Source organism: Fundulus heteroclitus, chromosome 5, assembly GCF_011125445.2.
Source record: "Fundulus heteroclitus isolate FHET01 chromosome 5, MU-UCD_Fhet_4.1, whole genome shotgun sequence".
NCBI lineage: Eukaryota > Metazoa > Chordata > Actinopteri > Cyprinodontiformes > Fundulidae > Fundulus > Fundulus heteroclitus.
Genome location: NC_046365.1, coordinates 24955919 through 24977366, shown reverse-complemented (window position 1 = coordinate 24977366; position 21448 = coordinate 24955919). Strand labels below are relative to the sequence as shown.

General features: G+C 41.3%; 1 protein-coding gene across 1 annotated transcript; it reads right to left on the bottom strand.

Moving 5' to 3' along the window:
* Window positions 1-6525: 6525 nt before the first annotated feature.
* pycr1b (pyrroline-5-carboxylate reductase 1b) lies at window positions 6526-18300 on the bottom strand. The gene is made up of 9 exons (XM_012849973.3): window positions 18146-18300; window positions 17566-17659; window positions 13119-13189; window positions 12818-12997; window positions 12631-12738; window positions 12407-12520; window positions 10546-10638; window positions 9329-9492; window positions 6526-7557 (listed from the first exon to the last, which is right to left on the bottom strand). Exons 2-9 carry the CDS (start codon window positions 17630-17632, stop codon window positions 7380-7382), a joined length of 975 nt encoding a protein of 324 aa, XP_012705427.1. The 5' UTR covers window positions 17633-17659; window positions 18146-18300; the 3' UTR covers window positions 6526-7379.
* Between the last annotated feature and the right edge of the window lie 3148 nt (window positions 18301-21448).

The window sequence follows — 21448 nt, the reverse complement described above, 5'->3', positions numbered from 1 at the left end:
AAACAGGTTATTTTGAGTCATAACACACAAAGTGACATATTTCAAGTGTTTATCTCTGCCAGCTTTGATGGTTAGGCGTGTATATGAGAACCTCAAATTTAGCTACTCAACAAATAAGAATATTACAAAAAAAGAAAGATTTTTAACACAGAAACGTAATGTTATCACAGGAAGGACTGCTGACTTGACAGTTATCCCACAGAAAGTCATTGAGTATAAAGTGCTGTATCTAAGCATATTAGTGGGAAGTTGAGTGGAAGGAAGAGGTGTGGTAGAAAGTGAAACATTATCTACATTCAATACACCCAAAGTTATATATTTGAAGTGTTTATCTCTGCCAGCCTAAAATTTAGTCACTGGAGAAATAAGAATATTACAAAAAAAAGAGAACTATTTTTAACACAGAAACTTTATGTTATCACAGGAAGAACTGCTGACTTGACAGTTATCCCACAGAAAGTCATAGACCATCACAAAAGGAAATTGCTGAAGGAGATTGCAGGGTATAAAGTGCTGTATCTAAGCATATTAGTGGAAAGTTGAGTGGAAGGAAGAAGTGTAATAGAAAAGATTCACATGCAGCAGCGATGACTGCAGCCTTGAGATGATTATTTTGGGGCAAATCCCTTTCAGTTAGTGGGAAGATTCCCAATTCAAGGACAGCGGCTGGACTAATGATGCAAGAACCGCCCAACTCAGATGTATGCAGGACATAAAGGCAACAATAATCCAGGGGGTAATAATCCATTGAGCTGTGATTATATGGGCCTGAACCGGCCCTGCGTGCATTTTTCTGTACATATTTACAAAAGGCATCTGAGCAGCACAAAGAATAAAATTAAAATTGTTGCAGCACCACTTAAAGAAGGAAGTGATTTGCCGCAGAGCAGCGGATGATTTCCTCGTTGACTTTCCAGAGGATGAGTACATCGATTTGCTCTTGATCTTCAGATCCCAAAGCATTTTGAATAAATTTTTTATTTTGGTTTATTTTTACAAAACACTGGCTCCTCTTATGAGTTCTGACTCAGTTAAAAATCTTTTCTGACATTATTTCTATTGCATAAAGCGGCAGACAATCAGACGTTAGCTCCGTAAACACATCACACAACAAAACGCCATCAGTCCTCATTTCTCCTAACAAAACCAAAGCAGCCTATTAGGCCCTGAAGTGCACTATCACTATCCATTTCCATTTCAGAGGAATTAATGACTCTGTGTACAAGCCCAGGAAGCACTCAGCCATTATTAGGAGCCTATTTCCTGACAATGACACAGAAATAGCCTGTTTTTTATTTACTGATGAACAACTTAGACACAAGTTAGAGCTCCGAGGAGTAAATCTCTGGCAGGCTGCTGAAACAGGAGGCACAACCTGATGCATCAGTGCTGGTTGCATTATTCATTTATAACGACTGTCTCCATAACAGCTTGACGACGCTTAAAGATATCCATACTGTTGATTCTCTAAAGAATAGAAAAATATTAAAAGCGATGACTTTTGCCCTTTAATTTGAAAGAGTTTTGATCATTTTTACTGGTGAGAAGTGATTACTTCACTGTGTCTGCTGTGAATAAATACTTTAGGGTGCAGTGTGGGTGTATATATATATATATATATATATATATATATATATATATATATATATATATATATATATATATATATATACACCCCTTTTCACAGCTGGTCACAATACAACCTCAAACTTTAATGTATTTTATTAGGATCTTGTGGGACAGACCGACACAAAGTAGTAAATGGTTGTGACGTGGAAGGAAAACCATATATGGGTCACAAAATACTTGTCCTCCAGCGTCGGCACTGTGTAGAACCTCCTTTATGAGGAAGGCTGCCAAAGAAAAGGAAGGGAAGCTGAATGATATCCAGAAGAAACTGGATTTGAAGTTAAATGAAATTAAAAATTAGTCTTTGCCATACTGTGCCGTTTATTTTTTGTTCTAACCAAGTGCGCAAGGTCAAATGTATGCACTTTTGTGAGTGTTGTTGTGATACAGCTTGTTCAGAAGTTAAAATGAGATAACATAAAGATAAGTTCAGTCATGTCAAGGACAGAAAAAATGAGATGTGAGTGAGACTGAATTCTACATACATTCATCCATCCATTCATGTTTTTTATATAGATAGTTTTTGTGACACTTGTTTGACGTGAAATTTATGTACTTGTGATTTTCATGTTTTGAAACGTTTTCATCAGTAAAAGCATAATTTACTGTGAATAATGCATTTGTTCATTGAATACTAGCCTATAAAAATTAACATTTCTAATAAACACAGTTGGTACAATCTCAACCAATGAAGTAGGCAGTAGGCACACAAGTACACAAGTACATAAAGTTAAGGTCTTCAGTTTTAAAAAAGTCTGGAAAAAGTCTGGAATTTTAATTTGGAAAAAGAGCAAGCACCCTGTTTAGCTGAAATTACAGCTGCTGATCAGATTCAGCTCATGGTGGCTGTGAACATCAGTCTCTAGGCCTGGCCACAGATTCTAAACTTTGATTTGAAGTCTGGACTTTGACTAGGCCATTTGATCCAATTCATTGCATTGTAGCTCTGGCTGTATACGCTCGGGGTTTGTTGTCCAGCTGAAAGATAACCTCCCAGCCTTGACTACAGTATGTAGCTGTAGTTGGTGGCAAACTGCAACGAGGTATTCTTTTTGTCTTTTTTTGAAGAAAGCCTTTCTTTTTTTGCCGCTCTTTTACGAGGGCAGAATAATGCTCCCCTTGCAGGCGCTAATCGGCCGTCTTGGTAGGTTTCATGTTGAGAGCTTATACCACTTTAAAGTCGTCCACCCGTCCTGACCTGTCCGCTCTGTTCTGTCTGGGCGTTCCTATTGTGACCAAGTGTTTTACTTCTTAAAACCAGCATTGCTCGCACACATACATGCACACTCTGGATGGGGAGATGACCGGACAGACGCAGCATCTGGAATCAAACATTGTGGACACAGTGGAGTAAAAAGTATATCAAACTAACTATCTCTCAGCACAGGTTTCACCAGCATCACTTACAAGGCATGTAAGTAAATATGGTCCATCCAGTGTGATCAAACTAAGAGATCGCAGACTGATTCAGCAAGAGGAAATGATTTTTCACAATGATACTGAGCAAAACAAACAAACACACACGCATGAAAAAGAAATACGTTGGAGAATACAGTTTAGACATTTAAGCTGCTAGAAACCTGATCCCTGCACAGAGGTATGAAACAGAAAGGCCTCAGTTGGTTTTTGAAGAAAGAAAGTTTTATATTGTCCATAAAATAAAATTAAAAAAGGAGGAAACATCAACGTTGTGGTGAACTCTATTTACCAATTAGGTGACGTCTGATGGGAGTTTATTTAGGGGGTGTCGGAGAAAAGGGGCTGAATACGAATGCAAGCCACCTCAGGATTATACTTCCCTTTGTGTTGGTTTGCCACGTAAAACATCAATAGCATGCAGAGAAGTCTGCAGCCGTGATGTCAAACAGTCCGTGGGGTGTGAATACTTTTGCGAGACGCAGCATAAAACCATTTTAAAGGGTCCAGAACACACACACACACACAAAAAAAACATACCGGTAGAGACGTTTTGAACATGGACCAAAAAATAAATTAATAAAAAAGGTCTGTGCTTTGCAAGTTGGCAGCAGAGGGAAGCCCATAATGCAGATTCACTGACTGTGTGGTAACCATCAGAGGTTCCTGTTCCTGCGACCGTTTCACCAGACAGCTGCACAAAGCTGATACTCTATCTGCTCCAAAGATCAATGTAATGCACAGGTCTCCATCTAACTAACACACACACTAACACACACACACTGCCGACAGCTCAGGGGGATAACCAACACCTCCTTAACTGCGAGTTAGAAAACAGCAACTCGCTCTTCATCGTTTCTGGTGCTTCCTGCACACAGCCACGCTGCTGCAAAGGTCACTGATTGCATTGATTGAATGGAGATGACAGGCAGCATCTGGCCTTACCTGTGCATAGAAATCTCACGCCAGGCTCAAATCACACACACACAAACACACAAAAAAAAAAACGTACCGACTTCCAGCTCAGGATTATCTACAGCTGAACCCGCCGTCTTAGACCCTGGCGGCGTCAGTGGTGAGTGACACGGAGAGCATCTGCCTCACCTTTTGGAGCAGGAGCGACGCCTTTCAGCGAGAGAAAGGTGGCAGAAGTCCAATAACGAGAGGCAAACAGAAGGCTCTCCTCCAAAGGCTAATCTTAACGGACAGTGGCAGGAGCGAGCATTGAATAAGAGGGGGGATTATCAAGACGCTTCAGCAGCAGAGTGAGAAGAAGGGGAAAAAAAAAAACTATTGCAAGCACAAATAAACAGCCCGGCTTGCACCAAGAGCACGCAGGACGCAATTTAATCAGGGGATGCCGGTGTGTGTGTGTGTGTGTTTAAGAGTGGGAATAAACTAATCCTACAACAGCTATAAATTGTCCAATTATAATGAGGACATGGCTCTTCACAAACCATCGCTCCTCTTCATCGTTTGCTATTATGCACCTGTATTGCCTGAATACATCCGTGAGCCTATCTCAAACCAGCACAAAGTGGCGGCTGTTAATCCCAAAACGTAGCAGCCCGGAGCGCAGGAACGGGTCCAAATGTCTAAGGGGGAAGAAAAAAAAAAAGATAGAGAAGAGAAAAAGTAGTTTAGAGAGCTGCAGTCTGCGGTAGCCGCTCTCCTATTAAAGCCAAACGCTGCTGCTCTTTGTCCTCCGCTATCAAACTCTTAGAGAACTCAGTGATATTTTAGGTTTTAAGCTCACAAACAGCCAGGCGCGCAGACAGGAACATTTCCGCCTTCCTTCCCGTGAAATCTTTTTTTCCATTCTCCTTAATCTACTCCTCCTTGAATTAAGTAAGAAAATTGGAAACTTTTTTTTTTGACATTTTGCAGGGAAGCGAAGCTTGAAGTTAGTACAGAGAGATGTGTCTGCTGTGGGCTTTTCTCCTGAAGCCTTCCTGCCAGTGTGGAAAGGTTACACCCTGTGGTTGTGGTGACCCTCTGAACTGAATGACCCAAGTAGCTGCCACCAAGAAATCAGACACTTTTGATTTCTTTGAAACTACAAACAAATAAAACCAACAGGTTTGATGTTGTGGGCTGATAGGAAAGAGAGAAATCCTCCAGTATTTGTTGTAACCCTCCGCGACCATAGGGCCCTGCTGACAGAGGCCATCTAAACCTGGACTTGGTTTTCCTCTTAAAAAAAAACAGCCAATCACAGCTCACCTCGGGGCCTTTTAAGAGACAAAAAATAAAATAAAAACACAACCTTTTTTTTTCTTCTTACTTCAGGGCTAATTTTAGCAGGAGAGAGATTTGATTGGAAAGAATTCAGGAGGCTCTGACCCACAGGAGGGGGCAAAAAATAAAAAAAAGCTCTTCAGATGGAGGGTGGGGAAACGTGTCGTAGCAACGCAGCTAAAGCTGTTTACTGATAATTATGGAGGCGAGGCTATATTTAATGCAAGGTTAAGGTCAAGTTAAAGTTACTCCCAACTGGCAGTGGTATGAAGGTGATTTGATCCCCAAAGCTGTTTATATGAGACAAGTTGATTAGAGAGCGCCATCTGGAGGCCAGACTGGAAACTGGCTGATAAACAGTACATGTGGCGATGCATTTGAGTTGTTTTTTTTTTTTCTCCAGGGTGAGATGAACCCACACAATAGAAATGATTTTCAAGAACCAACATACGTCCTCTGACTGGGAGTAATTATACTTTTGGAGTCCAGATAGAGAATCTGTGGAGGGCGCTAAAGATTAGGGTAGGGGTGTTCTTACTTTTTGTCACGTGGGTCAAAATCAAGGCAAAAGTACTTAAAATAAAACATTTTTTTTCCAACCTACTCAACATTAAAATATTAATTTTTTCAATTAATATTTTTTATTGAAAAAAAAAGAATCACATTTTCTGCAGGTAAGGGATGTGTAAATTATTGTAGATTCAGAACATCGAGTTTAGCATGTTTGCCTTTTTAGTAAAGAAAAACATCCAGTTTGCAAATTATTTTGGGCTCAATTAAAATAAATAGAACAAATATTGAAAAACATTGTTATATTCATCCAAGTTTAATAAATAATAATAATAATAATAATAATAAAAAACATCACTTTGGTGCAAACTCCGGTTGAATAAACACTACTGGATAGATGCGGTCCTATAGTTAAAGAAATTAAGGAGGATGCAAAAACGTTTTTTTTTTTTTTTTTTTTTTTTTTAAAAGATGAACCTTTCATGTTTTACCTAACATTTTATATTGTAAGATTTTATTTTGCTGGTAATAATTTTGCGTGAATTAAAAATAAAGTCTCCATCTGCATCAATCGCCAAATTTGTATCATTCTTCAACTTCGGCTGCAGTCACACAGTTAGTCCAGACTCTAAAAGAGTCATGATAAAAGCACGAATTTAAAATCTCAAGACGTTGTGGTGAAAGAAATGGTTCAACTTTAGCAAAACCTAAGGGAACAGTCAAACCCGGTAGTGGCAGCATCATGCTAAGGGTCCGTTTTCCTTTATTTCAGGAGACAGAATGTTTGGGGGACAAAAAGTTCTGCTTTTAAGGGTCAAAACACACTTTAATAATACAAAATGCAATCAAAATTACTGACAAATAAAAACAACAGACAAGTTTAAAGACTTAGATGCCAAAACTTATAAAGCGGTTCTGTGTTTAGCGTAGGAATACAAGCATAATGAAGACGACTGGATGAGTTGTAACTACTTTACATCACGATTTTTAAAATAGCTTATTTAAGCTTTATTGTAGCACTTCCAGGTAATTACATAGCATTTGCATATATAAAGTAAAAAGTATCTTTGGGTTTTCAGAGTTGAAATGAAAACTAAAATTACTGTTATCCAACAGAAACATGTTTGTTTTTTTTTGTTTTGAAAAAAAATCCCCGACAGAACTCCTCAGATGATCAAAACTGTTCGGTCTTTGATCATCATTGTTTATTTAGAAAACGCTTTACGAACCCAAGTGAGAACTTTGAATTATTTGGAGAAAAAGCTGCCACATGATGGAGCTTTAACTTTATGAAGACTCGACCAGAACTGTGCACAGCTAAGATGCCTCGGGTTTGTCTCCGGCGTCTAACCGGACCTGTGTTCGTGTGTGCAGTAATCCTGTAACCACGGTTAGAGGCTGTACCTGTGCAGAATACACCTGTGTTAAATGTGTCTCTTCATTGCTCATGTATGAATAAAGAAAAATAACTCAAAGCTGATTTGTTTGTGATTTCAGAGACGTCCTGAGTCCAGTTTTGAGACGTATGCGAGCCAACATGGGTGGACTTGTAACATGTCTGCCTTTCTGTGTGCCTCTCTTCGCCTTCAGTTCTTCTTTTTGATCCCAGACGTGCGATTGTTGAAGAGGTTGAGGCCCGGTCGGCCGCTGCCGTTGGCGTCTCCGCTGACGGTGACTCCGGGCTGCTGCAGCACTTTGTCCAGGGTGGTTTTCTTAATGGCTGCGGGGGAGATGCGCTCCTGGTCTGCAAGGAACTGCAGCTCCCTGCAGAGGAGAAAAGAAAAGACAAAAACGAACATCAGGTGTTTAGTGTAATTCAACTGTGCAATGAGACAACCCTTAAACATGGCGCGCAGTTGTATTCAGCCCCCTTCGCTCTGATGCCTCCAAATACAATACAGTGCAACGAATTACCCACAAAAGGCAACAAATTAGTAAATAAAACCAACCTGTGTGTAACTTATCTCCATTTACATCCAGCTGTGCTGTGAAGGCCTCAGATTGTTAGAGAACTAAAAGCATCATGGAGACCGAGGAACACAGCAGACAGCTCAGAGAGACGCTTAAAGAAGGGTTAGATAATAAAACAATATCTCAGAGCAATGTCCCAATCCATCAGGTGAAAATGGAAGGAGTGTTTCACAACTGCTGCCTTCTGCCTCATGATCATCCACGTAAACCGAAAAGCCAAGCAGGGAGAGCAACACTCAGAGGAGCAGCCGACAGGCCCACCATGACCCTCTGGAGGAGATGCAGAGACCCATCGCTCAGGTGGAGAATCATTTGAACGGACAAGAATCATACGTTAACTGTATGGAACAGCGACAAGAAGAATGCAATAAATGGGGGAAAAAAAAAAAAAAAAAATCCATAAGACGTTCAGTTTCCATTTTGCCACAAGTAATTTAGGGATGATGGCAAAAATGCTGCTCTGGTTAGGTTTTCACCAAAACTGAACTTTGGTTTACATGCAAAACACTATGTCACATCCCAAAACACTGGTTGTCATTATTGGCCCAGTTTTACTCATCAGACTGATCCTGATGTTAATGAATATATCATCCACCCCTACATACAGCCAGAGCTGCAGTGGCAGGGTTTATTAAAGCATATATTCACGCGTTACCATAGTCCAGACCAAAATCCATGAGAATACGAGACATACACTTTTCTGACAATCTGACTTTTAGCTAATTTGTAAAGCCAAATATTTTAGTCTCCAGATGAACAAAGATGGAAAAAAAAAAAACAGAAAAAAAATTTAACTGCAACAAAAAAATAATTCTCCAAAGTATTGACTAAAAAAACAACAAAAAAAAATGGGTCAATTTCCTTCTACTCCACAGTTATTACAATACGTTGTGTTAAGCCCTGTTCCCACAGGATTAGTTTTACCTAGGGACCTCATGTTATAAATAATAAAAAAAAAAACCCTACATCAGCGTTTTACATGACGCATTCACGATGGATAACCTAACCAAAGCCTGAGATTTGCTGAAATTTACGGACATCTCTGCTGCTCATTGTGCATGTGAGCGGTTGTGTAATAGAAGCAGTGCAGCAAACATTCTGCTTCTAAGCGTCTCTGGGCTCTCCATTTTCTAAAACCGCCAGTAGAGTCGCGGTTTTTGGGCTCGTTTTCTAATGTGCAGTCGGTTATTTGCGCTTGTCTTTTCTTCTCCCGTCTATCGCACCGTGCAACAAGAGCTAAACCTCGAGCTGTTGTTGCATCTCACAGCCAGAGGGAGCCGGTACATGTCTGTCCTCATTCGTACCCACCACCCCGACAATTTTACGAACAGGAAATGTCTCAACGGGTAGAAATTCAACACTAAACGCATTTATACAGTATAGAAATGGGCTCTGTACTACTGTGTGGCGGGTTGCTTACTGGGTATCCTGTGCGAATAGCGTCACATAAAAGCCCAATAAAATACGTTAAAGTTCATGAAAGGACTCAAGGTGTATGAATACTTTAGCAAGGTGCTTGATCAGATATTGATCTAAATCAGCGTATTGTTACAGACAGCCTCACCTTGTCCTGATGCAGGAAGCCTCCACGGCGTTGATCAGGAGGCTCCTGAAGCCGCCGCTCTCCAAGAAGTGCAGGGCGTGGATGGTAGCGCCCCCTGGTGAGCAAACGTTGTCCTTCAGCTGGCCAGGGTGCTGCTCAGAGTCCAGCAGCATCTTAGCCGCTCCCTGAGGAGAAACAGGAGCAGGACAGCAATAAGACTGCGTGCTCCAACCCAAACAGCTGAAATCATTTCTAAACGTCAAAATGGTGAGAATTAATACTAAAATAAACACACAAAAAAAACAACTGCTTAAGAACCAGAGAGGTATCTTTTTATTCGTACGCCAGCATCTACTACGCTCTAGTTTCTCTACAGCGGGGGTGTCAAACATTGCCTGTCTGGCAATGTGGCAATAAGAATTGTTGTCTTAATACCACAAAGAGCTCATCAGATTTGACTTTCACAAGTGGAGCAGTACTGCTTTTGCCATAGTGCTCCGCTTGATTTATGAATGTGAATAGTTTTATTATGATTCATGCGGGGAATATCTCAAATGATATGGACACTACAATGGGAAAGTAGGAGAGGAAAGGAAGAACAAGAAGAAAAAAGAAAAGGTGAAAGAAAGAGGAGACAAAAAGGAAGAGAATGATAAAACAATTATTGAAAAAAACATGTACTTAGTTTAATTGAAAATCTGCAGTTCCTATATTGTCCACGAGGGGCGCTGTGTTTTAATTAGCAGATTAAGCTTCAGGTGTGGAAAAATTTAAATCATTTCTTAATTTTTATCTTATTGATGTATTTTGTCATGCAGGACAGTGTTTTTAATTTCCAAAAAATGTGAAAAATGTTTTTCAACATTGTATAATCACTGTGATCAGTTCTTATGCATAATGCACAAGTAAATGTTTAACTGAGTAAAAGTATTGTTCAAATTGTGCATACTTTTCTTAAAAACGCTGAGGTTATTCATAATATATTGTGTAAAAGTGAAATTAATTTAATATAAAAATCAACAACAAGTCCACATTTATTAGTTCTATTTAATTTTGCAATGAGTTTACTTGTGTGGCCCTCTTAAGATCAGACTAAGCTGTATGCGGCCCCTCAACCAAAATGAGTTTGACACCCCTGATCTAGAGCATCCCTGGTATCAGTCACTTTAAATGCTGCACGCTGTTAATCTGGAGGTTTATTTGCCTCCTACCCGGCGATGAAACATCAGAAAACTCACCAACAGAGCCTGAGCTCCCAGTCTGACAGCGAGCCTCCTGGGCAGACCCATCTTCACTCCTCCGTCTGCAAGAGCGTCCAGGGCTGTGAAGGCCTGGTTAGAAAAACCCAAAACCAACGAGCAGAAAATGTTCAAAAATGCATCACAAAGATCCGAGACTCATCAGCGCTTTAACTCGTTAGGGTTCCCTCTGTAACGTGTAGTTGGGTCAGGGTTGGTGTCTTCTTGGTTTTGTGCAGGTCCTTAAAGAGGAGCTACTAGTCAAGGTATGTCAAAAAAATAGTCAAAAAAAATCTCAAACATTTAGTCTTTGCTTCTCCTGTGCATAAAACAGGAAGAGTTCAGCTTCAATACCAAGTTATTAATACTCTGGGCTCCCTCCTGCTTTCAAACAAAACCTTTGATGAGATAAAAGCAGTTTGTTTATTTTTTTCCCTCCACTTTTCTGAATCATGAAGGTGAAAACCATTTTTTTTTGTCCCGGGATAGGAACGATTCTGCAGCTTATATCTCTTAAAACACACTGAAAGGAAACGGGGGGAGGGGGGGATATTTATTTTAGACGCTCCATCTGACAACCTTCCTCTGGACCTTTTATTCACGTGTTTTTGCAACAAACACGCTGTTGAACCTTACGGTTTCATTTCAGACAGAGCTTCCTTCTTCGGCCAAAGCCTCCCAAGTTTATTGTAAAGAACGAAGCAACTCTGGTGTCCCGCCAAAGATCCAGACTAACCAAACCAATTACCCTAAAGCTGAGGGACGTTCTTTCACATAAACTCCAGCTTTATTACAGGAAGTACTGGTCTAACCACCCAAGACATCTTCCTCTACATCTTGTTTTCCAAATCTGACGTTTGAGGCTCCCAGATGAGCGTTTGGTGCCAGTACCAGCTCGTGTACGGTTTGTCCTTTAGCACATTGCACCTCCATCTCCTGTTGCCATCTGCTGCAATTCTCACTGCATAGTTGACCAGTTTTCTTGGCAGCGTTCACAGAGTTTAAACTGGTTAGTTTCCTGGCACAGAGCCGGCTTTTCAGCACAGCCCGCCAGTATTCGACGGGGCTGGGAGAGCTGAAGATTAGCCTGCTTTGACCAACCCAAACCCAGTTCTGCTGCTTGGGATTATCCTCCTGTAGAAGCGTCGCCGTCCAGAGAGAGACGGGTTTAACCTCGGCATGGAGTGGGGGGGGGGGGGGGGGGGGGGGGGGGGGGGTCGCGTTGAGCAACTCCGCTACAAACATCGACGTCTTCAAGCTCGACTGACCTTTGAAATGGGCAAAACCAAAATGGCTTCAGGGGGAAAACTTTTATGGTGTCAAGTTTTGGGCCACAATGTCAGGAGAGGTGAGAGCCTAGAACCCGGTAGCAAAATGCTTAAAGAAATTTTAACTTCTTTGTTATATAACCCTTTAACTCTAAAAAAGGTTGTAAAGTACTAATATTCAACTGTCTGCATGTAGTGATAAAAATCATAACATTTTAAATAGTACAGTAAATTTTTATGTACTTTTGCCCCAAATTTGTAGTTAGTTGAGAAATGTTCAGACACGTCACAGAAACTAATATTTCTTGCTGAGCAGACGGCAAGTTCTGTCCAGTATTCATGCCAATAATAAAAATAATAAAATAATTGAACTTTATTGATCTCACAATGGAGAAATTCACTTCTGCATCTTAACCCGTCCCCTTGGGGAGCAGTGGGCTGCCACTGTGCGGCGCCTGGGGAGCAATCAGGGGTTAAGGGTCTTGCTCAGGGACCCAGAATGGCAGCCTGTGGGAGTTGAACTCAGAACCTCTGGGACTGAAGCTCTAATCAAATTCTATTACCTCCAAAATAAATCAACTCTAAAAACTCACATAGGCGGGTCCGCTGCCACTCAGTCCGGTTACAGCGTCGATGAGGTCCTCCTCCACCTCCGTGCAGAACCCAACGCTGGCCATCAGCTGCTCCAGCAGCTTCCCATCTTCCACCTTCAGTCACCACAGGTGGGTCATTATAGATGAATTCTAACGCTCAGCTTTAAAATCCAGACAAATACGTCGTCTCTGCTGGAGCAGCACACACACAGACTGCCGGTTACCTCTGCATGGGTTCCAGTGGCGTACACGGTGGCGCCCTCTCGCACCACGACGGGGGTGTTGGTCATGCACCTCATGACTCTGGGGGCTGGACGGTGCTGGAGCAGCTTCTGCACCGTGCAAGAGAAAAGCGGCTGTAGAAAAGTACGACCCAATCCACCCATCAAACACCCGCAGCTGGACGTTCACCTTCTCTATGGAGCTGATGGTGACTCCGGCGGCACAGGAGACAATGAGGTGCCGGTCCTCGATGTCCGGTCCGATCTCGTCCAGGACGAAGGGGATGATGTGGGGCTTCACCGCCAGAAACAGCACGTCGCTCCTGTTAACCGCCTCCTTGTTGCTCGTGGTCAGCGTCACCCCCATTTTCTGAAGGAAAACCAGAAACGCTGTGATTTTGGCAACAAAGAGAGGCGTCAAACGTGTTTATTTAGCAGCGTTCTGCCCGTTTCCAAACCCGGCAGAGCTGAGTACAGAGTTTCCTTCTCACCCTCAGCCCCGTCACCGTGGGCAGGTCTGTGTCTGGGGAGCTGGCTGTAATCCTGTGGGCAGCGATCACACCTGAGGACGAAGACAGGATGAAGAGGAGGGCGAGGAGACGGCAACACAACCAAGAAAAAAAAAAGTGAGACGCAGCAGGAGGAAATCCAAATAACAGGAACTGAAAAAACAAGCTGAGAGTGATCCAAACCATCACACTGCAAAAATGGAACTAAAAATAAGTCAAATTTTCTTGAAATGAGGGTATTTGTCATTGATTTAGGCAGGTAAATAAGATGATTTGCCAATAGAATGAGATTTTTGCACTTAAAATAGGAACAACTCATCTCCATAGTCTCATTTAGAGGGCAGAATATCTAAATATCTTATTTTAGGGGTCGAAATACTCATTCCATTGGTAGATAATCTTATTTACCTGCTCAAATCAAGGACAAATACACTAATTTCAAGAAAATTTGACTTATTTTTTAGTTCCGTTTTTGCAGTGCAGTCAGCTATTTTTCCTCAACCTTGCCTGCAAGATGAATTTCTCGCGGTATTTGTGCGTTCACAAACACACGAGAATCCATCTTGTGTCGTCTTCGAATGTTTATGTCCAAACCAGAAACGGTTCGGGCCAATCACGTTGCAGTGTTGGGGTTTAAGGCGGGACATACCGGTGTGACGAAAATAAAATAAGAGGTGCTGAGCCCACAGCCGAACGAACTTAAACATGGCAGCACAGGAGGATGCACGTGTTGCTGCTGCTATCACTTCTGTTTTGTAAGAATCCAGGATTTCATCTTTGAAAGAACAGCAAGACATGCCTTGACTAGATTACCTTTTTATGGATTCTCACGATGCATGCTGCTTACGTTTTAATTTGATACCGTCCAACCTTTGGTAGGCGGGCACTAGGTGTCGCTTCTCTCAATCAGCTCAGAAAGTTCTGCTGAACTTCCCTCCTTTCCCCAAACGGATTCAAATGGAGCAGTCCCAGACTGATAATGTGCAGAACTAGAGTGCCCCACATTATCAATCTGTCAGGCCAGGTTAATTTTTCCTGGCCTGTCATTTTATAACCTGACAAAAGCCAGCTGTATGTTGCTCCGCCTAGCTTCACTCACATCCATCTGGGACCTCTCCATAGGAATTACCTTTACTGAAGGCTGGGCCTTATAAAAAATCCTTGCATATGATTGGATAAGCCACTTGTCTGTCATCTTTATCGACGTGCTATTTCAACCACTCACACCGAAGCTAACCCGTGACGCTGATGAGAGCGACGCAGGAAAAAAAAAAAAAAAATAATAATAATGTGTTTGCGGCTCTAGTTGCACGTGTTTTATTGACAGTGAGCTGACAGGAAGAGGGGGGAAGACAGGCGGCAAAGCGCCGCGGGTCGGAGTCGATCCCAGGCCGACCGTGTTGAGGACTAAAGGCCTCCTAACATGGTTCACGCTAACCGCTAACCGCTAACCGCTAACCGCTCTGCCGTAGACACACCCCGGAAAACAAAACTTGCCAAATCCAGTCGGGAGAAGGGCGAAAACATCGTTTCCACCAACAAAAGCCTTCAGAGCCGTTCTCTGATGTTCTTTTAATGAAACAATATTAGGTAGATTGGACAACACGGAAGAAATAGCAGCATCAATGCTAACGCTTGCTTCCTCAACGAGCCGCCATTGCTATCAAAACAGTCTCACGTCATGGTCGCTTCTCCTCTACGTCACATCTATGAAATGCCAGCCCTGCGTCCTGATTGGCCAGACCATAAAATTGGTTGGAGAAATCACTCTCTACCGGCGATGTCCCAGATGTATGTGAGTGGAGCTAGGCGGAGCGACATACAGCTGGCTTTTGTCAGGTTAGTCATTTTATGCTCCAGATGCTCAATCTACAGTATTTACACAACTTACAAAATGTTAAACTTACATGAATCTTTTGACACAAGAAACATAAAAAAGGAGCAAAATTTAACGTATATCCTGGATGATTATTTGGCAAAACTAGCTTTTCCCTGTTTTACTATGTTTGCCCCTCTGTGTAGTGCAGGCACAGCTTGTAGCAAAACGGGAAACGGCTAAAGTCAATGTCACGTTGATCCGAGGTTATCTTATCGTTCTGTTTACCTTTCAAAGCTGGAGACAAACACATTCTCAGTCCAAGTGTTTGAAAGTTGGATCAAATTATTCTGCAGTGGAAACTGCCGTCTGCGGTCAGGAAAAGCTCTGCTGCCCATGGAACAGCAGCAGGACTCAAAACACAGATAATGACTTACCAGGAATAGCTTTGCACCTTTCACACCTTACTTGACTTCTTGGACAAAAATAAATAAATCTTCCACTATAGGTCGTTTCGTACAGGCAATGGATCAACTTGGTGAATGTTTTCAATTTACGTTAAAAGCTTTGCATTTCAGGTCATTTTACTGATGGTATGTAGCGGGGGGGTCTCCAACTGCAGTACTTGAGAGCGACTGTTCGACAACTTTTGGTTAGAACACACCTAAATCAAATGAATGGCTCACTACCAGACCTGTCCAGAGCTTGGTGACATGAGCAGGAGGTTATTTGGACATTTGATCCAGTTATGTTGGCGCACAGATGCATCTAAAGGTTGCCAGCAATAAATTATATCTAACAGCAGGTCACTCAGTTCTTTCTGGTCATCTTGCCCAAACAGGAATTAAAAACCATAATCTATGGAAATTGAGTTTGATAAAAAGTTTTACAGAAAATGTACAATTTATTCACAGGCACTGCTTGTCTATAAAATAAATAAACGTATTTGCAAGGGTTTACTGTGTCGATGTGAAGTAGTTTGTATACAGGGACAAAAAAAAAAAAAAAAAAGGGGGGGGGAAATGTGGATATGAATTTATTGGTGCGATTTGACCTGCAGCTGTTTCACATCTTCAAAAAAAAAAAAGAAAAAAGAAAAAGTAGAGCTGCACCGCATAGCGCATCCCAATCATTAGTGCTTTGACGGCATATACGCAAAGCTACATTATATCCAGCGCCATGCTATAAAACTCGACTCTCCAATAAGCCGCTCCTCCAGGCTGTGAGAAAGTGAGAGAGAGCAAGACTTAAAGCAGATATCACGAAGGACTGGTCTTTACCACAAATCTCAGATTTGTGGTAAAGACCAGTGTCCATTCCACCAAAATCCACCAATTTTTAGGAGCTCTGAGAATCATGCTGAATACACACACCGCCTTTCCTAGAACAGCCGACATGTTTTAGGCTACGTTCACACTCCAGGTCTTGATGCTCAATTGTGATTTCTTTGCTGAAATCTGATTTTCTTGGGGTGGCCATTCATACTGCTATTAAATGCGACACGCCATCATACCTCAGTGTGAACGGCCCAATTCTGATCTTTTCACCCCCTCCCAAAAAAAAAAATCTGATCTGGGCTACTTCCATACGTGGGACTAATTTGGATACGTATCGGATATTTTTTAAAGCGTCTGACATCTGAACGGGGATGTCGCATTTCATCCATCTTTCACATCACTCTCCTGTTTCTGCACATCCACACGCAGTAGCAGCAATTAGCGCTCATCAACGAAGACCGTTGTTAAAAGCTTTCTTTTTACCTTATTTAGTCTTGCTGTGGTGTGGTCTGAATATTGTCAGCTCTCGTTGCTCAACAGCTTTCTAATACCAAGGGGATACACCAGCCGGTATCAGCATTTGTTTGTTTTTTCTTTGAGTTTTTTTTTTTTTATAAACAAAACTTTATTGAAAACTATAACCAGTACATTCACCATTACTTCCGCAAACAGCACGCTGCTCTGTGACTTTTTCCTCTTTTATCTGCACCTGCGGGTCGCTTTGCGGTCTTGAACCGTTCAGACTGAAGTCTGATGACTGTCGCCTTTTAATAGGAGTATAAACAGCCACCTCAAAGAAAAAAAAATAGAAAAAATATCTGATTTCTGCAACAACAACAAAATTGGAATTCAGCAGCAAGACCTGCAGAGTGAATGTAGCCTTAGACGCGTCTCTGCTCCAACACATGATTCAAATAATTGCATGACCTCCACAGTGGCCATCAAGGGCTGCAGAGGCCTGTTAATCACCCATTTATTTAGAGACAGGTGAGTGTGGAGGCAGATATGCACCTAAAACATGCAGGACAGTGAGTCCTGAGGACCAGGATTGAAAAACAAAACAAAAAAAACACTGCTCTAGAGACTCAAATGTTATCTCTGCGGTTCAGTTACAAAACAGGAAGATTGGAAACCGGCCACACAATTCTTATTAGCTCATCTCTTATTTGCAATGATGAAAAAAAATTTAAATAAAGAAAATAACTCCTCAGGGGTTTGCTGAGGCATTTTAAACATAAATCAGTCTGAAAAAAATTCCTGACTGCTGCATCCTCCTGACAATTGAGAGATAAAGAATTTTTTTTTTAATGAGTGCATCGATGGATAAAATCTTTACCTGCAGCAGTGAAACCTTTCACAAGTGCATGAGCCAGCTGGCCTGCTCCAATGAATCCAACACTCATCCTGGCAGCTGATGTGGCGTTCAGGACCTGTCCAGAAAAACAGACGACATGCTGCAGATTTAACATCTGCTCCTTTTTTCTTCTTCTAGCATCCCGACCTTCCATTCATGCTAACGAGATTGATTAAAAAAAATAAAACAAAAACAAATTTAAGAGTGAGAATAAAATTTCAGATAATCCCCAAACAAAATCAAAAGTAACTGTTTAGACTTTAAACAAGTTATTATCGTGTTACAGTTATCTTCAACCAAAAGCATGCAGCTATTTCACTGCGAGTTCAGAAATGCATCTAAAACTTTAAATTCAACAAAACTAGAACCTTTATTCAGATAAGTTATAATAAAACGTGCCACGGTTCAATTAAGCCCTTAACTCCTTTAAATACCACCGAGCTAGAGGAGCTAGTTGCTTCCTCTTATGATGCTAGCTCTCCCTAACCCACCAGTGTCTCTTGCTAGCTCGGCTTTCAATGGATAAAACTGCTAAGCATTAACAAAACAACAATTATCTTACTGTTGACGCTTTAGCAGACCTGCCTGAACAGACACACAGTTGTCGACGTGACCCTTATTTCCCAGGACACGAAAAAAAAACCTACATAAGCCACTTCTTGTGTCAACGTGGCTCCCTGCTTTACTCAACCCCCGTGTGTCTTGTGCGCACAACGGAAAAAAATTCTGACCAATCATGAACAGCTGTTCAGAGGATTCGACCAATAGAAACAGGGAAGAGGTGACCTGGGCGGGACTTGATGTTCGCCACGACCAGTTGCATCATTCTTCGATTTTAGCGCTTAAGAGGAGGATAGAATATATAACAGAAAACAGTAAAGCCTAAAATAACAAGTAGCGATATCAGCAAAAATATATGACGTCACCTGGTACAATTGCAAGTGACTTATACAGCAATAAAACCATAAAAACTAAAGAGATTTAAAAATGACTGCATTATTGTGTTATTGTATTGTTTTAGTGAGCACATTGTGAGCATCGTACAATCCAGAGTCAATGTCCTCATACCTGGCAAATAAAGCTGATTCTGAGATCAAAAGTTGCTCAAATGTTTAATAGCTAGAAACATAATTAAAAAAAACTACCATACTTGATGAATAGCTATGAGGTTAAACTACAGTCTACATTGAATAGATGCATCCTTAGTGTGCTTTAAAAATAAAATCTGATTTTCAGCTTCTTTCAGGTCTTCGGGAAGGCTTTTCCACAGCTGAGCACCACAAAGACGTCTCCCTTTCAGTTTTTGCTTTAGATAATTTTATCTTTTCCAGGAGACCTGAGGGGCCCGGAGAACCTGAAGGACTAAATCAATTCTGAGAAACAAGGTAGGTTGAGACCATCTGTACTTTTATATGCATTACATTTTTACTGGAGTTATTGTTTTGTTTGCTCCTCATCTTTTTCTTTTATTAACATACATACATACCTGTATCTCAGAGAATAGACTTTAAAATACTTCTGTTAGTCTATAAATCCTTAAATGGCTTAGCACCTAAATACATCACAGACTTGTTATCAGTGTATCAACCCTCCAGACCACTAAGGTCTTCTGGCTCCAGCCTACTCTGCATACCTAGAACCAGAACTAAACATGGAGAAGCAGCATTTAGTTCCTATGCTCCGTTTATCTGGAACAAACTTCCAGAAAACTGTAAAAGTGCGGAAAGCCTGAGTTCTTTTAAATCAAGATTAAAAACACATCTGTTTAAAATTGCCTTTGACTGTTCTAGTTAAACAGTTTTACTGTTTTTAATGTTCTTTTTTGTTACTACATTCTATCCCTACTTGCTTTTATTCTATTTTCTATCTACATTTTATTATTTTGGTATATCTTAATCATGTAAAGCACTTTGTATTGTCTTGTACTGAATTGTGCTATATAAATAAATTTGCCTTGCCTTGCCTTGCCTTGCCTATACCTAAAGTTAACAACAAACAAAATTAGGATGTGCAGCGCTACGTGGCTTGACTCCCTTAAGCATAGATGTCACTTTTACTGCCAGGCTATTAGGAGACATTTCTGTATAGTAGTTACTGTTCACTTCACAAAACAATCATCTGTCTAAAACAAAACCGATGAGCTGTAAATATATTTACTAAAATAGTTGTACCAACTGCTGGAGAAGCTGATGGCATAATTTTGCATAATTTTGCTCGTTCAGCTCTGAGTTGCTGTCACCTTGACTCCGCCCATGACAAAGTCCGATTGCCGTCTGCTGGCAGGTAAGGTGCTGACTGTTCGGAAGTTCTCCACACAAACCTCGTTCACACCAATGAGCGTCTCGTTCTCAGCATCATCATCATCATCATCATCATCAAACTTTGCCTTTAATACAAAAAGACTTCACTGTGGGGATATCAGTGGGATTAACCCCCCCCCCTCCAACTGCCTCCTTTGACGCCTCTCATGCCAAATGAGGCTAAATTTACTCCATACATTAGGAAGTGATATGCCCCCCCACCCCCACCCCCACACACACACATTTATTTTCTCACAGGAATGCAAAGGGGAGGACCAGGGTGGTTTGTGTATGTTCGTGTCTATATTTAAAGCCTAATGCAGGACCTGAGGTTGAGGTCTGAGATGATCAGCTGTTCAGCTCCTCAGTTCAGTCCGCTAGAGAGAATCATAATTTCTTATTCTAAAGCAAAGTTTGGTTCAGTCTAACTCGATGATCTTGTTCACACTGGAATTGGTTTAGTCTCCATGCCATCTCCTGCCTGGCGGTTCACATTTATCGATTGATACTGATTTGATATTGATACATTTTATTTAAAATATTTTCATGTGACCTGTTTGACAAACTGCTCCCTTGCGTTTAAATCCTGAAATGGGCCGTCTGAATGGACTGTGCATGCTAATTCATTTAGCTACGCTTAATTAAAACAAGTTAAGGTGTTTGTGAGCATGGTTGTCTTCTTTTAACGTCTCTGTGCTGCTACTGGTGACGAGTCCACAGGTACCCTACTTCTTGTCCAGAGCTGAACATGGATGAGTTGATGGATCGATGGATAAATGTTTGGTTCAGTGTTTAAAAAAAGACAATGATTGACATCTGCAGCTGTGGTTTTTAGAGCTTAAAGGCATAAATGATTGAAGTCTCCAGGCTATGTAGCTTAGTGTTTTTTATGTGTCGTACCTGTTACAGACATAAAGAGACTCAATCTCTGCCTTTTTTCTGCAATTTTCTGTCCTAATGGTTAGTAACGGTCTTAATTATCCACTTCAAGAACAACAACTCCTGTAGAATAAACTCAAGAATCTTTGTAATTCATAACAATTCATTTGCCTTAAAACATAAACTAGATACCAGTCAGGTGTCACATCTTTATAGAAATAAATGGATTTTTACGCTTTGCCATGTGATCTACGGACGGCTCAAAACCACATCAGATCTGTTCTCTTAAACTCAGCTCCCACAAACTGAAGCTCCCTGTGAGTTATCCCTGTAGCTCTGCCTCACGGCCTGACTGACGCACAAAGTTTACCACTGCCTGCGTCTTTCCCTTTTAACGTTGACTCAGACTCTGTGAGAGCGCTGAGGCGTGGCCATGATCCTGCTGTTGCTGGATAAAACACTGAGAGATTCGTAAAAGTGACCCGAGAGCTGGAACGCATTAAACTGGCAGATCCAGAAGGAAAAGCCTCGACAGATTTTGCTTGCTTGCGGTGATTAGAGGTTTGAGTTGGTGTGTTTCAGTGCGTGTGTGTGATGACGGCACGAGAAGACGCAGAGGAAAAGAGAAAGATAGAAAAAGGATTTCAGATGTAGTCGTTGGAATATCAGGAGATGTTTCCCAGTTT